Genomic DNA, 16,355 nt, shown 5'->3' on the forward strand with positions numbered 1-16,355 from the left:
GCATCTCTAAACTGAAGTTATGTGAAAAGAAAATGAATCAATTTTTTTTCTAAATGTATTTTTAATAACCGTACATTGGCAATTTCGGGAAAATGTCAGAACTATACTTTGTCAAGTTTATCTCAACAGCTTCGGTTATCCTGTTGGATTGAGCGGGCATTTTTCAGCTTCAGCTACACTTCATCAGCCTTAGCTGTCCTTTGTCCGACTAGTTGTTCTTTAAAGTGTAATTCTCGCCAAAATGCATCCTAGGGTATTTTTGTGAATGTACGTGACTCAAACTTTAGTTTAAAAGCATATTTAGGACCGAATCGCCACTTTTAAGATTGACTGTATTCTCGTTTTTGGGTCAAATGGCCTTTTGAATGGGAGTGCTAGGGGCACTTTTATTCTAGTCTCAAAATAGCTATTTTCGAAATACTAAGAAGGCTCAACACAACATGAAACAATGCTCGAAGTATCACCAGGGGCTCTACACGTGAACGAAAGCATTGACAACATTCTTTGTGTACTCCTATTTACTAAAAAGAAAGTTTTTGAGCAACTCACCGCAGCTGTTTTTCGAGAATACGGTCAATCTTAAAAGTTGCGATTCGGTCCTAAATATGCTTTTAAACTAAAGTTTGACTCATGTACATTTACAAAAATACCCTAGGATGCATTTTGGCGAGAGTTACGCTTTAAGCATGTTACAATAATGCAATCATGATATACTTATGGTTCCAGTTAATTGGAGTTGAGGCATATCTCTTTAAAAAAAATGCAAGTGATGCCCAACAAACGTCATGGCTACCGGACATAAACAAAATATATTTTATATGTAAAAGCACATTCATTACTGTAGTTCTTGAAGAATGAGAAGAGGGAAGAACTACAGTTAGTCCTGAATACAAGACACAAAATACAGCATTACTTAGGCAATATGGAGAAAAGTGCTCCAGAGCAGCTTGTTTTCCTTTATGAACACAATCATTCATCGTAAACATCCTTCACCACAGCCTGATTAGACGACTGAAAGAAAATCTATTGCTTTTATAGTACTGATAATAAATCAATATTTTAGTCCGCAAACATACAGTGGTTACAACTTCAAAAAACATTTTGGTCAGTTTACTTAAGAAGATATCACTTCCAGGAAAATATCCAGCAATCGTAACACTCACTGGTAGTTCCTGTGTTATATTGACTAGAGTTGTTAAAAATAAAAATCGAATCGTAAATTAATCTTATTGTTAGTTGTAGTTAATTAGTTGTAGCCATAACACAGGAAAGAAACAAGAATACAATATTTATGTAGTTGTTAGCTGTGGGGTAGCATATTTATATACTGTATTTGAGTATAAGCCTTTTTTTGCATTTTTGTTTAAAAAGATTGAAAGGATATTTTGGTGTGTTTATCCGATCGAGTTTTGAATTAAACTCAAGCTCACGCAATAGGATTGCTGGCTCATCAAACTTGTGATGAAAGCAGTAGCTGGCGGTCAAATGTATACTAAGCATTAATTCCTGACAGCAAAGTTTTATAGCAGAAGATCCCAGTAAAGCTCTTTTTTTTTTCCACACACACAACTTTTGACAAGATAGTATCCTCAGCTGTGGAGATGTAGTAGATAGCGCTGGCAGTTTGCATAGCTTTGTGTATAGCATTCATATTGCAACATTGCTACTGCACAAACAAAGTACAGTGGCTTGTCACTATACCATTAAAAACAAGGCTAAAAGTAAGTGAAGAACACAGAGCATTGAAAGCATTAACGGCCCAAGCATTGGCTAAGGTCTGCGTTTCATCAGATGTTGCATGTGATTGCAGCAGTGTGTTCATTAGTGTGCTTCCCTCAGTGGCAATTTTGGCAGTTGGGATGGCAAGGTTGATGATTGACTCTGCATCTGCAGCCCCCAGATGTGTCGCCACTGCCCTGTAAGATACAACAACAACAACAACAACAACAACAAATAGTCATACACACAGCTCAAACACATGCACCAACTTTTCTTTTCTACTTCACAGGTAGGTGAATATTTTTACATTTGGCCCCCAGCGAGCTTGTTTGGTGACCCAGCAGATTTCTGTCTTGCACATCAAACAGCAGATCCAATCACAGCCATCTTTTTTCTGGACGATGATGTCACACCGTGGACATTTCATGGCCTCTCCATTCTGTAGCATGCTCTTTATTGAAAAACAGGGAAATTGTGTAAAATTTAAAGTAGCCACAGGAAGAAATGCTCAAATAATACAGTACAACTACTTAGACAATCAACACTGAATTACACTTGCGTTCAAAATGATTGATGGGTGATTTTAAAAAGTACACAAAGCAGCAACAAAATCCCAGCCATACACCCAACTCAGAAGTAATAGATATATTAATCTTAGATCATGGGGAAAAAACTCTGGCCACTTTGCTTTGTGTAAGTTGGCCTTGGGAAAGCATGGACCAAACTGAAAGACTCTGTCTTGAGTTAAGGACACAGAACCTGAGGTGTTGCTGGAACATAATAAAATGGATATTAAAAAATAGAGAGTACAACTAACTATAAACTTATGAAACATTAATTGGACAGAGGCAGTCTCGCCGTCGTCCATTAATACCTGACAATGGACACCTCGAAGGGCCTGCTTATACCATGGTCACTTGCCAAATAACATATTTTTAAAACATTAGTTTATATTTGAATTTGTTTTACAATCGAAATCTAAAGTTTATCCAAACAATAACTGTTTCCCTGGGGTTGGACTAATACCTGGAGCAATCATTCCCATCCTATAAGGTTCTTATGCAATGGGAGATATTTAAATCCGCTGCGCTCGTAGAACCCCTCAGCTTAACTACGAGCCAGAAAGCTAACGCTATGCTAGCAAGATCCAAAGTCAATAACATAGTGTACAGTTGGCAATCAGTAAAAATAATTTGACAGTATGTTGAACAACAAGACAAGCTAGCTATCTAGCCATGTCATTGTCCTCCAAACAATATAACGACTTTTACCAACAATTTTATCTGCAATGTGCAGCCTGAAGTAGCGACCTGAACAGTGAACGGGAATTTAGATAACAAGAGGACGAGTTGGAAATAATAGATTGTTTGTTTTAATATAGCGCATTCAGTTTCACCAAAACTCCTTTAGTAGGTGTCCTACATCCCTTTTTTTATGGACACCCTGCAGCCAATCAGAATCGAGTATTCACCCAGACCATGGTATAAAAAATATTAACTTTTTATCTTCAACAGTGTTTAGGTTGACTCCTACAGGATGTGAGCAATCAAAGCACTTACGTTACATTTAAGCCCCTTCAGAACCTTCTGTACTGGTTTATGGTTTACTGAGTAGTGCACTGGTGCCAAACGGTAATGCTGCACAGGAAGTGGTTTTTTTTTATTTGTACTAGGGTTTCTTCTGCTGCACGTGTTTCTCGATCAACCCTGATCGGCAAGCACCAAAGAGGACACAAGTGTTTATTGCCAAACGTCATCAACAGCGCAACAGACTGCAGCTTTAAGGTCGACCTACCTCTAGCATCTGCTTAGTTTGCTGAGCCGCCTGGTCGTTCTCTGCTCGGATGCGCAGGTCATCCTGGTAGTCCTTGCAATTCATGCCATTATGGATGGCCTGCAAACACACACAACTTCCTTTATGTTTGGTGCTTCAACTATTACTACACAGTAAGACAATATCGGCCAGTTAATACAGTGAATGTCAGAAAACTACCCTGCAGAGAATGCAATTGGTTTCATTGCAGAGTTCACAGTGGAACTCATTAACTTCGTCCTCGTAGATGCACCACCCTCGACAGTTGGGGGTCTTACAGTGGAAGCTGTGGTCTGAGCGGCTTTCTGCAATGTTCAGACACAACTCTAGAAACCGCTGGTGCTCCTCTTCTGTGAGCAGCTGTATCCACGATCATACGAGAGAGAGAGAGAGAGAGAGAGAGAGAACATACTGTGGTTATCTTTATGGAAAATAAATAGAGAACGTGTTATCTGCTACCTATTAGAGGCCCTTGAGGTTTCTTCCCCCAGGAGAAGGTTTAAAAAGTGGATTTAACATTTGAATATATATCTACAGCCTAATACTACTACAACCCCCACCTGACTTGCTATTTACTGTACTGTAGATCTGCCGTGTTCTGTTGCTCACAGTGTTGTGAGGTTCTTTTTACTCAAAAAAAATTCTTATGAATAATTAAGATGAATAATTTTTGTTGCATGCTCCACTAAAACAAGTTCTTACATTTTACAGGTCATATCACATTAGGACTACATTGTGAAAAGCTAATGTGCTCAGGTTAATTTGAACAGTTTTCTGTAATCATTGTCCATTGACAGATCTGAAATTATAATCTGGTCACAGATGGAACACGTAACTGTGTGGATTATCATATTTTTTTTGTAGGTTATTATTTTCCATCAACTTTGAGATTTTGAACATCCATTCCAAAAGTTTGTTGTTCTCCTGTCTTACACTCACCGCTTTGATCTCTCGATCCAGTAGCTTGCTGTCACATTTCTCAGGACAGGACACCTCAGCATCTTGACTGTTCACTATTGTCCCTTTTAGACACTCCCTTAACAGGGACACACACACACACACACACACACACACACACACACACACACACACACACACACACACACACACACACACACACACACACACACACACACACACACACACACACACACACACACACACACACACACACAGTCTTTAAATACTAACGTTTGCACATTCTGCAGATAATGGCATGTACGTGGTCATTGCAGACTTTTAGAAAGACAAAATACTTGTATCCCTTTTACGACATATGACGAAGTCACAAAACGATTAATTGTGTCAGACCTGCAGAAGGTGTGTAGACACTCTCTGAGCACAATGCCCTCTTCCGGCTCCAGGGGAGAGAAGCAGATGGGACAGTCCGTCTCTGTGGTGTTGGAGATAAGGTTTTGGTCTTCTGTTGCCAACAAGTGCAGGAAGTTCCTCTCCCGTTCCTCTTTCTGAGCCTTCATAACCCGCAAAGGGAGGGAGGCAATCACAATACAGAGATTCACTACAAACTGCCATGAGTCCTTACAAACACCATCATCTGGATGGGAAGTGAACCCTCTGAAGACTGTTGAAAACAAAAAGCTCTTGGCATCAGCTTCAATAGTTTCCATGAGCATCACCACCAAAGTTTTTTTGGACTCTACTAAGTTTTACTTTCCAAAATCAGTGCGTCATCAGCTCTGTGGCTAACAAAGACCTACACCCACATTGATTTTATCTACAAGATATCAAAATGTATGCAAATTGTAAAATGAGAATGGCACGCAACATTGCATAGCTTCAAAATTGGAATATTAACAAAAATATAAAAACAATTGAAGCTGGTGGCTGATGTGGTCTACAGACATTTTCTTTTCTCATAAATGTAAAACCTTGTTGGAAAGCTGGTAAACAAAGCCCCGGCTTGCTATACACTCAGTGGCTACTGAGTTTGGGTTCATCAGTACAATCTTATACAATCAAATACGGCTTTTCTGCCATAAAGTCTACTTTTGGGATGCATGTAATGGCCAAGTTTTGTTTGAAACTGTCAGAGAGCTATTACTTCAATTATATGTTAGTGAGGGTGTTGTACTGAACTGCATTATATTGAGACGTGTTTCTAATATTATGCCCCTGTAAATAGGGGTGGGGGAAAAAAAAATCAATACAGCATAGTATCGCAAAATTTTTCGTGGCAATACCGTATCGATACACAGACGCCAAGTATCAATCTTTTATGATATATTTGTTGGTCAGTCTGTCTGCTTGACAATCCCATTTTGCAGCAATACAATTGAAGTGAGATGAACAAACAGAGAAGTGTCTAAATCTATTTAGATAAAACAGATGTTGACAAAATTTTCCTTTGGGGACATCATTTGAACTTGGGAAGAATTTGAAGTTGAAAAAAAAGGTAATACATTGCAATATATCACAGAATATTGCAATAATATCGTATCGTGACATAAGTATCTCGATGATATCGTATCGTGAGGCCTCTGGTGATTCCCACCCCTAGTAAATAGGGAGGACAACTGTGTCCTCAATAATAAACATTTCAAGTTTTAGAAATACAAAGATGACTCTAGCTAAGATGTGAGCGGCACTGTGTTGCAGGTCTTTGGCCCCCCCACACAACAAAATTAGATTCGGCATCAGGCTGAAAATATTCCATGAATCGTAGTTGCCTGATTTTTAATGAACAGCATTGTTACCTCTTCGTACTGCAACATGGCCAGTTGTTCCTGCTGAATTCGAAGAACCTCCTCCTGGTCTGGCTTGTAGATGTCAGGCACCTGGTAATCCTCTGGCCGGTCCCCCCCACACATCTCACAGCCAGGACGCGTTGGTTTGTTCAAGAACGTACACATAGCGCAGGCCCAGCCCAACTACAGCCAGACACAGATATACAGTATCCCTTTACATTTATGTAGACACTCACAGGCTCAGTCACACTGCTGGCAATGTCTAATGCAGAGGTTGTATTCTGACCTGAGGTTTAGGAGGCACGGCAGGTTTAGGACGAGGAGGAGGAGGAATATGTTGAGTCTCTGGAGGAGGAGCAGTCTTCTCACCACCACCTCCGCCCAGCCCTCTGGGAAAAAGTTGCATTGACTCCACGATGCCTGAGAATGAATTATCATTCCATAAAACTTAAATTTAACCAGTAAGATGAGTTATTAATTCCACCTGTAATCAAGGCAGGTTTTGAAATTCAATATATTTTCAGTACTGATCAAAATGTGTCTTTATCAAATAACAAACATTGTCAAATAACACGCATGCATTCTATGTTTGGACAGTTTATTTGGTTTGTTTACTTATTATTTGACCAGACTTAATAAAATTAATAAAAACTAAGTATTGCCTAAGTAGTTTGTTATTCATCCCAAAAACTCAAAAGGTATTGGCTTGGAACTGTTATTTTTTTTAAAGCCTCTGATTTCAGTTATTCTGGCCGATTAGACCTCTGCTCAGATTGAAGGTGGGCCAGAGCTTTGATTGGAATTTATTACGTCACAAATTTAATCTACCAATAAGAATGATTATGGTGTAATTTGTCCTGCCCTATCAGGTGCAAAAAAGCTAACAGGAGGCCCAGAAAGGTGTCAATCAATCAGTCTAGACACACCCACACAGTCCTGGGAAGAGTTCTAATCAGCCAGATTAACTCAAAACACCTGTGTGGGAGGGCCATTAAAAAAAAAAAAGAAAAAACTACAATAGTAGGAGTAGATATAGTCATTAAATACGTGCATTCATCACTTTGCACTCTGGTTGTTATGAGTCAACACTGCTCTGTTGAATACTCAATTCTGATTGGTCAATTAAAGCATTCTGTGGCCTGTTAATTCTGAACAGCAGACTGCTGCCATGAATAACAGACTGTTACCATGGAGGCAGTTCTGATCATAAACTCTGAAGGACCATTTTTAAATCAATAAAATCATTTTTAAATCAATATTTTGTGTCAAATGATTGATTAGTTGTGTAATATTCAGGATAATGTAGAGCCAGGGGGTCATTGTAGTGAATTTGGGTCGATGTATCACCCTGTCTGGGTTTCATTCGCAATAATGACATAACGATGACTACATATTCAACAGACTGATTGGTTTTTAATTAAACTGATTAACTGACAAAGAAAATAACTGTTATTTGCGGACTTTATCTCTGTGTGTGTGTGTGTGTGTGTGTGTGTGTTACTGACCCTCTATGCGTTGTTGCTCCTGGTCCTGCTTATATTGCTGCCGTGTGAGATGAGCAGCTTCGGCGGAGAGGATGAACAGGAAAGCCTGGTCTCCGTCCTGACGGATACCGTGGCTGTACAACGTCTCCCGATCATTGGCCAACCGCTTCCCGATCACCCAACGCTGCAGCGAGGGGAGGAACCCAAAGTCATGGCTGATCTGTGAACGTCAAAATGAGGGACGGACAAATTATTCAATGACATTTTGATTCAACATTGTTTTACAGAAAGTGTGTATGCACTGTATTTGTGTTCATGCACATGCACCTAAAAAAAAACACAAACAAACCTGTACATGACCGAATTATAGCATCAATTAAATGTCATGCTTAAAAGACCTAAATTAAAACAATAAAGCTTCAAACACAATAACAGAGGCCCATTGACCTATTACCACATACTAACTGTACAGTTAATGATTGATGACAATACAAAGGAAACGGCAAAGAAACAGGTAAAAGGTTAGAATTAATATCACTGATAAGGTTTTACAGGTTTGTAAGATTTTATAGATGTTAAAGTAATTTAAAAAAAAAATGAGGCTTTTCGATCATCTGCTGTAAGTGTTTTGCTGTCACGTCAGTACCTTGTCTTTAAGTTGTGCAATTGTCATGTCACAAGAAACCACAACAGTCACTGGGATGTAGGCATCTGACTGAGCATCCTCCACTCCAACCCGCAACCTATTGAATAGAAAACAATGACACCTGTGGCCTTGTCTTGATTTTTATATTAAATATGCATCCAACCTCTACTTCTTTCAAACTTCTAAATACAGTAGTAAGCACACACACACACACACACACACACACACACACACACACACACACACACACACACACACAAGGGCTGGGCAATATATCGATGTTATATCGATATGAGACTAGATATCGTCTTAGATTTTGGATATCGTAATATCGTAATATGGTTAAGTGTTGTCTTTAACTGGTTTTACAGGCTGCATTACAGTAAAGTGATGTCATTTTCTGAACTTACCAGATTGTTCTAGCTGTTCTGTTATTTACCTTTACCCACTAAGTCATTAAATCATTTCTAGTGATTATTTACTCATTGTGTAAATAAAATGTAGTTAAAGCACCAATAGTCAACCACACAATATCGTCGCAATATCGACATCGAGGTATTTGGTCAAGAATATCGTGATTTTTGATTTTCTCTATATTGCCCAGCCCTAACACACACACACACACACACACACAAATTTTTGTTTTTAATTTCTCGTTGCCACACTTGATCTTCATTCTCCTATCCTTATCAATTACAGAATTCCAATTCCAAGCAGACCTCACTCTAAAAGTAAACACTGCCCTTATTAAGATGGAAATCCTTCTCCAGAGGCAACCAAGTTCCTGTTTTGGTTGTTGTTTTGGAACTATTTGGCCAAAATATTAAGATGCGTCCCCACCTTATGGAGTCCTGAGGGTAGGCCTGACTGTGGACCGTGACACACACTGGAACTGACAGTTGTGACAGTCTCTGGCACAGTTGGACCGCTTCCTGTTCGTCCCCGCTGTTGAGGGCTTCACTCAGAGACAGCGCCAGTTCCTCCGCTGCACAGGAAGCAAAGGAAGATTCCTCACGTGGCTTGTTATTATCACCACACTTCATTTCTCCTTAGTGATGACCGTTAACCACTGGATGGCACTGTTTTGTGTATTTGTGCTTGGACTATAGTTTTCTCCCCCTCTCGTCTCACACATAGCCTACACATCAAACACCAAGAGTATTTTGGTTGAAAAATATGAAATAGCCTAGTTAACGTACTACGACTGTTCTTTAATTCATTGGGGCTTTTATGGGCCTAACTAGAGAACGTAATTGGGTTATGACTAATCAAAACAATGACCCACTTTAACTATCCTCTGTAACACTGATATCATTCAATGCTAAACAGTAACATATGACCTATATAAAATATTTTTTTCATAAGAGGCATTAATTACTTGTCATAAATTAAAAGTAGGATTCGTGACATGACATTCATTAGCTCATAACAAAATCGAAACCAAGTTGAGCTGCTCACCCTCTTTCAACTCGACTCTCGATGTAACTTCAGAGGCCATAATTACACCTGAAACGACAGGTAGCACAGGATGTATCCAGGGAACATAGAGCAATTCTGACCAAACAGACTATAGTCCATGAGACAAGTTCACATCCAACCTTCTCGGGTGGTGTTGCTGCCGTCCTGTCCGCATACAACACACACTTCCTCTAATCGACCTCAATGTAAGACGTGTAGTTTATATGTTTAATTCGTGTAAAGTAAAATCGCAGCCAAGTAAAGACTGAACTACTACTTTTTCTGCCGCGATGTCTAGCTCTCACTTCTCAGTCGGTAGAACGGAAAATGAAACTGACTCAAGTTCAGGAAGAGGAATTTTTTTTTCTTTTTTCTTCTTTTTTTTTACATCTTTATTTAGAATACAATTACCGCATTTTCCAGTGACAAACTCAATGTTTGACAATTCAAGTAGAAATCTTTCACAAATACAGTCATACCGCCTAAACAGAACGTTTTCATTTTAACAATTCTCCACTATGGGAAATAAAACGTCAGTGAATGATGGCCATAGTAAATAAAAAACAAGGTTGAAGTATCGAAATAGTACATTAAAGAATAACAAAAAATAGTAGTAGTATAATTATATAAAAGTTAAATTCAGACACAAGTGTACATAGTTTTCTGTCCTGGGCACTATTTGACCTTTTTTATACATTTGTTGAGATTTTTTTCAAACCAATTGTGTACAAAATGTCATTATTATTATAACATTATTAACGAAGAATTCAATTCTTTTGTCCTTTTAGAATATTCCTAACTGGATAGTTTTGAAAGGAAGAGGACATCTAAAAGGGTCGCTTGGAATCGCTATGCTCCGCCCCTCGACTTAACGGTTTTTATTATTTTGATTTTAAATAGTATAAACATTAATGAATTATGTCCTTTAAGTAGGTAGCCTATCTCACACCGTCGTTTTATAAACCTGCATGCAATACAATAGCCAATGTATTGGAATATAATCGATTATAATAGACTATAAAAAAAGAAAAGAAAAATGTCAAAACAATGACTTCCAATATCCAGTAGATGGCAGTGTCTGATAAATTTGGTCTTGTTGAATTTTACAGCTCAAAGTTGTTTCTGACAGGCATGCATCAAAATCTTCACGTTAAACTTTACATTCAATGTAAATTTTAATCTGACTGTATATTTGACCCCCTAAATAAGAACACAACATAAGAAAAAACTAATTGCATCATTAGTGTTAATAACCTATGTATGTTACAGTAATAACTAACATTATTAGGCCTAAATGATCTCTCCCTGCATCACAATATTCACATAAAGGGTTATAGTTCTGATTCCGAAGTTTGTGCTTTTGAATATAGGATTAGCCTGCTTGTGTTCCATGCATTGACGGAAAACACAGATAAACCAAACGTTATCGGAGGCTATAAGCAGCATGTGGTCCTGATGAAGTAACACTGTGATCCCGATGCACGGCGCAGGTAAACGAGCCAATCACTGCGGCTCCAGCAGGAGGGGGCAGGCAGCCTCTGCTCAGCAGCGCACCATCACAAAGTTGCAGAGCATCTCCGAGTCCCCGCCTGCTCCGCCTTCACTTGGTATCTGTCACACCTGCATCCTGCCTCTCCTCCAGACTACTGCTACTTTACTTCAAGCTTTCCCCTTCAACGAGCGATCCGCCCGACCACGGTGTTTCTCGACGCGTTTCAAAGATGCTGGCTTGTACGGAGATGATCACTATGTGCCTGCAGTCGGCCAAACAGAAGCATCTCCGGGCTCAGCAGCATCAGCAGCCGCAGCACAGCGCCGGACAAGGGCTTACTATCTTTCATGATGTGAGTGCATTGACTCTCTTACTCTATACATCACCATGAAAAGTGGTGTTTGTATTCTATCAAAGTATTACAGCTATTGTTGATCTTGCAAGTACTCTCAGTGTCTTGTCAAATGAACTGTAAAAATCCGAATACATTTCAACTGCATAAAATCATAAAGAGTGGATGAATAGCCTATATGACTAATCAATAGCAGTGTTCTAATTTTGACTCTTTTTTGTTTAAATGTTTTTCTCTTGTATCTTGCATTACACACCCAAAGATGGTGTCAGGCTGTATGTGTGTGTGTGTGTGTGTGTGTGTGTGTGTGTGTGTGTGTGTGTGTGTGTGTGTGTGTGTGTGTGTGCCAGAGGAAAGTAGGAAGAGCTGCAGCTGCTGCCTCTGCATGATAAATTAAGCTCTCACAGTCGGACAGGTTCAGGAACTGCTGGGGGGTTCTCCTCTTTTTGTTGCACACACACGTACTGTACAAACACCTCTGGGTTTTCAAAGCTTTATGCAGCAACACACACACACACACACACACACACACACACACACACACACACACACACACACACACACACACACACACACACACACGCACAAATATGCACACAGACTACCCCAATTGGAGTTTAAATCAACAACACCCACTGCCTAATTAACCTGCAGCACTGCAACAGAAACTATCCATCAACACAGTTATTCATTATTCATCCATCACATACTGACATGTTCTGGGTTAGTAGGCCAATGATGTGTCCAAATCTAAGCTTTCCCTTACTGACATCTTTCTCCGTCACGATTACAGTACCCAGGCAGCCTTGTCTAAAAACGGACACATTACTCACATGACAGAATTGTCACTGCATCCGTGCAAACTGTCCCTGAACGGGGTGCTGCACCAAAGTGCCTCCACATTTAGGCTATGTTCACACTCCAGGCAAAAGTGGCTTTTTACTCATATGTGACTCAGATCTTTTTCTTTTTTCCATAACAGTGTGAACAACACAAACCACATGGAATCTGATCTTTTTGTTGTATTGTTCTTTTGTGCATGCCGCTTATTCAAGACTGTAACCAGTTCACGCTGGAATCTGATAAGGGCCACATATAAAAATGTGCAGTGTGAACGTAGATCTTCATCCTTGAGTTTTCTCTGTTGATGAAGCACAAACACACTCTGCTTTATGGTTCCAGGCTCAAAAACATAACTGTGTTTGAATTGCCTATAACAGCCAGTGTCAGAGATTATGGTGTCTAGAAATACTAAGTAATCTGCAAGACAAGGACATGCTGTCTTAGTTTCGATTGTCATGCTTATTTGTTCATTGTGTCTTTTTACCTAATTTTTGTTTTGTTTTTCCATTCTTATTTGGTGAAGGAGAAGGATTTTAGACATCTTATTCTGCCTGTAGCTTCCCCAATTATTTCAGCAGACAGAGTTTGACTTTAGAATATGGTAGCGTATTTAAAAGGTATTTCCACCAGCCCTCACAGTGTGAAATAAGCTCAATAAAGTCAGCTGGTCAGCTAATAAGCCTAAAAACAAGAATAAAGATTGTGTGTGTCTGGAGCAAAGGTTATGTGAAGATCAACGGCGATAGATTTTCAGAGATAATGCCGGTGGATTAACTTTATTATTGCAGTACACATTGATTTTCAATAGTCTACTGGAGATTATACAAAAACAATAACACCTGATTACTAAATAGATGGGGTAAAACGTATTTGAATTCTTTGTAGTAATCAGACCAATTTACTTAAAAAATAAATAAAAATAAAATAAAAAACATGCTACAAACAGAGAGATCAATACATCAATAGTGGGTTGATATTGAGTCGTTTTCACATGATAATGAGCCAGTCAGTAAATGTTAAAGAAGCAGAGATTCACAGTATTTGACTCACATTCCTAGAAGGACGGACAAAGCCATGCCTCAAAAGAATTTTCCGTTCAAAGGCCAGGGATATTTAATAAGGCTGATGATGGTCGGAGGTGATGCTTTTCTAATGTCTTTGTTTTGCGCATCCCACGGTTTTGCATTTCTGAGACTTAATCCATCACTAGCACTCTCTCTGATTCTCTCTCTCTCTTACTCTCTCTCTCTCTCTCTCTCTCACATCACAGTCCTCCCTCTCTTGATGTTCAACTTTTCTCCATCTGCTCTTTGTTTGCTGTTTTTGAGCTAGAGAAAAAACAAAAAAATAAATAAGCATGGCACGTGAGGATTCGAGGAAACAGAAAGAAATACACATCTTAGTGAATCACTAAGAATCCCCAAGGAAAACGGCACATAGAACATACTCAATAAAATATTATCATGTGCTCTGGTTTCCTCTATCTCAAACATATCTAAGCCCGGCACAAAACAGTGTGTCAGCAGAGCCTAAGAGAACCCACTGTCTCAACATCTGCCACATGACATCAGAACAGCAGCGCGCAGGTCTGACCTTTTCTGGACTTAAATGATGCATTATCTTCTCCTGACACTGGAGAGCCTAAAAAACAAAGCCGAACAACAAACAACTTTTACCGTACTGTCTGTAACTGTTCTTCATTGAATAAAGCAGGAAGAGGGGGGTGACTTAGATGTGTTACAGTTCAGAGGGAGGAAAATAAAAAGACTGCTGACTGAGATGGGAAAAGGAGATTTACTGTAATGTACAGAAGCCTAAAGCAAGTCTTATACCAGCAGGTAGAATATGAATTTCTTGTTCATGTGAGAGGGTTGATGGCTCAGAATGTCCTGTCATCATGCTATAAAAAGCAGCATTTCACTTTATCAAATAACACAGACAGTAATTTGCAGCTTTCCAGTCACCTTTAAGTCTAGACAGATGAATCAAAAGCGAGCAATGAGTGTGTTGTGAAGTGGGTTGAAATGACATGGCTCTTGTTATTTGCCAGACTTGAAGCTGTGGAGAGACAGACATTGACAGACTGAGGACAGAAGTGCAGACCTTCAGCTTATTGACCTCTGGAAAATGAAAGTGCGGGACAGGTTCTGTTGTTATTAATAACCTGTAGGTCAAAGCTGACAAGCATGTCAGTCCTGACCGCTAACAATGGTAACAACAAACTGAGGGAGGGGAAAAGAATCGATAGAATAGAACAGATCACATTTTTTTTTTCATTTTCACTGCATGGCTTCTTTGCAAAATATATGAATGATGAAGTTAGATGTATTGATATATTGTATTGTATTTTGGTCCTCTGGTTCATAACTGTGCTGCTTATGGAAATCGATTCTTAAACAAATTATAGTGCCAGTGTTTTATTTGAATTGCAGAAATTTGCATTTGTCATAGTCTTAAACTGCTGGTTTAAGAAATATGGTGTTTGCTGAATTAATTAAAAAGGATAAAGTTTAAATTGTAGCGATTCAGTATCAGATTCTGTTCTCTCCATACGAACTTAATTTTTGTATTGCAAATCTTAACTTCTTGAAAGACATCTCTGCGCACAGTAGAGACTTTCATCCTCTTATTTTCGGCCATTGATAACATTTTAGTCACCAGCTAATTTTGTTGCTACATTGGGTCACAGGGACTCCAGTTGACAGTGATTTATGGAGCATGTTTTTCCCAGTTTAGTCCAATTATCTAACCCACATATTGGACATGAAAACAAAGCTGATTGTTAGAACTGTCACCCAAACTGTCAACTGTAAACATCTATTTTATTTTCAAGAGCTACTTCAAACTACTCCAGCTTTGATCCACCATACTTTAGTTGAGTGTGCATGCATGTGCATGTTGTGTCGATTTAACAATTCAATGGATGATTATATAATTGACATTTTGAGGGCACTAACCTTTGTTTTCAGTCTAGATAAGTGGTTTGGTGATTATGGTTACCTTGGGGACTTATTTAAAACCTGTCTGATTATTTGTGTGGTTGCCCAGTGCAATCTGTGGTCCTTGATCCTGCCTTGTCGTCAGATCTCAGAATTGAAGCTAGTGAACGACAATAACATACTGGAGTAATAGATTCTATTTTTCTTTCTTTGATCTTTGATCTGCATCTACGTCTTTTAAAATCACTAGTGCAGTGCCCGTTGAAAATGTGCCTGTTTGGAACGGTAACTAAGATACTACTGACTTACCGTGTAGGCTACGTCTACATCAGAGGAAGACATTGTACTACTGTATTTACCTGACAGAGTACGGGGCAGATTCAGAAGTAATGTGGAGTAATCAGACATTAGCCTCATGGACTCATGTCAGTGTGCTAACCATCCGGCCCGTTATGAGAGCTAATCAGCACATATCTGCATTCATGAACCTCCAGAACTGGACCGTGGCAGAGAGAGAGAGAGAGACACGTCTTGTGTTGTATGATTGTTAACAAATGTAACACTTCAGCAGAGGTGCTCATTTCCATACAGGTTTAGTGGCTTGACGGTTAACGGTGAAGTATGGATTTGGATTTGTTGTAAATTAGCAGTAGGCCTAGACTTAATTAACCTGACCCAGGGTGAGTCTGATGACAAAGAGTCCCCCCACTGTTGTAAAGCGTTCTGCATGTGACGTCTGCGTGTGATGTGCAGGTTACCTTCCCCCCAAACACGGACACAAATATACAGATACATCTCGCTGCCACTTGTCTGTAGCTGGCTATGCTTTGCATGTGTGGGATTCTGAAATCCTTCAATTCGGGAATTGTCGTTTGTTTATTCAAAGTCAAAGATCACATTTTTGT

General features: G+C 39.2%; 2 protein-coding genes across 2 annotated transcripts in view; one reads left to right on the top strand and one right to left on the bottom strand.

The window, feature by feature from the left end:
• Positions 1-790: 790 nt before the first annotated feature.
• Positions 791-10,161, bottom strand: rbck1 (RanBP-type and C3HC4-type zinc finger containing 1). Its single transcript, XM_028575910.1, has 13 exons — positions 9,965-10,161; positions 9,825-9,872; positions 9,207-9,351; positions 8,367-8,463; positions 7,742-7,940; positions 6,523-6,656; positions 6,246-6,419; positions 4,843-5,003; positions 4,471-4,567; positions 3,712-3,891; positions 3,514-3,612; positions 2,027-2,170; positions 791-1,916 (listed from the first exon to the last, which is right to left on the bottom strand). The coding sequence occupies exons 2-13, from the start codon at positions 9,862-9,864 to the stop codon at positions 1,836-1,838; spliced, it is 1,551 nt and encodes a 516-aa protein (XP_028431711.1). The 5' UTR covers positions 9,865-9,872; positions 9,965-10,161; the 3' UTR covers positions 791-1,835.
• Positions 10,162-11,397: 1,236 nt separating this feature from the next.
• necab3 (N-terminal EF-hand calcium binding protein 3) overlaps positions 11,398-16,355 on the top strand; it is a 41,426-nt gene continuing 36,468 nt past the window's right edge. The window contains exon 1 of the mRNA XM_028576545.1: positions 11,398-11,668. Coding sequence (XP_028432346.1) covers positions 11,546-11,668 — 123 coding nt within the window. The 5' untranslated portion in view covers positions 11,398-11,545. The remainder of the gene's footprint in view (positions 11,669-16,355) is intronic.

The sequence above is a fragment of the Perca flavescens genome, chromosome 4 (genome assembly GCF_004354835.1).
Source record: "Perca flavescens isolate YP-PL-M2 chromosome 4, PFLA_1.0, whole genome shotgun sequence".
NCBI lineage: Eukaryota > Metazoa > Chordata > Actinopteri > Perciformes > Percidae > Perca > Perca flavescens.

Coding starts and splice junctions, on each gene's coding strand:
- rbck1 (XM_028575910.1), bottom strand. CDS start 9,864: ATGGCCTCTGAAGTTACATCGAGAGTCGAGTTGAAAGAGG. Junction 7,941..8,366: donor TTGCACAACTTAAAGACAAG/GTACTGACGTGA, acceptor TGACGTTCACAG/ATCAGCCATGACTTTGGGTT. Junction 2,171..3,513: donor AAACTAAGCAGATGCTAGAG/GTAGGTCGACCT, acceptor TTTTCAATAAAG/AGCATGCTACAGAATGGAGA.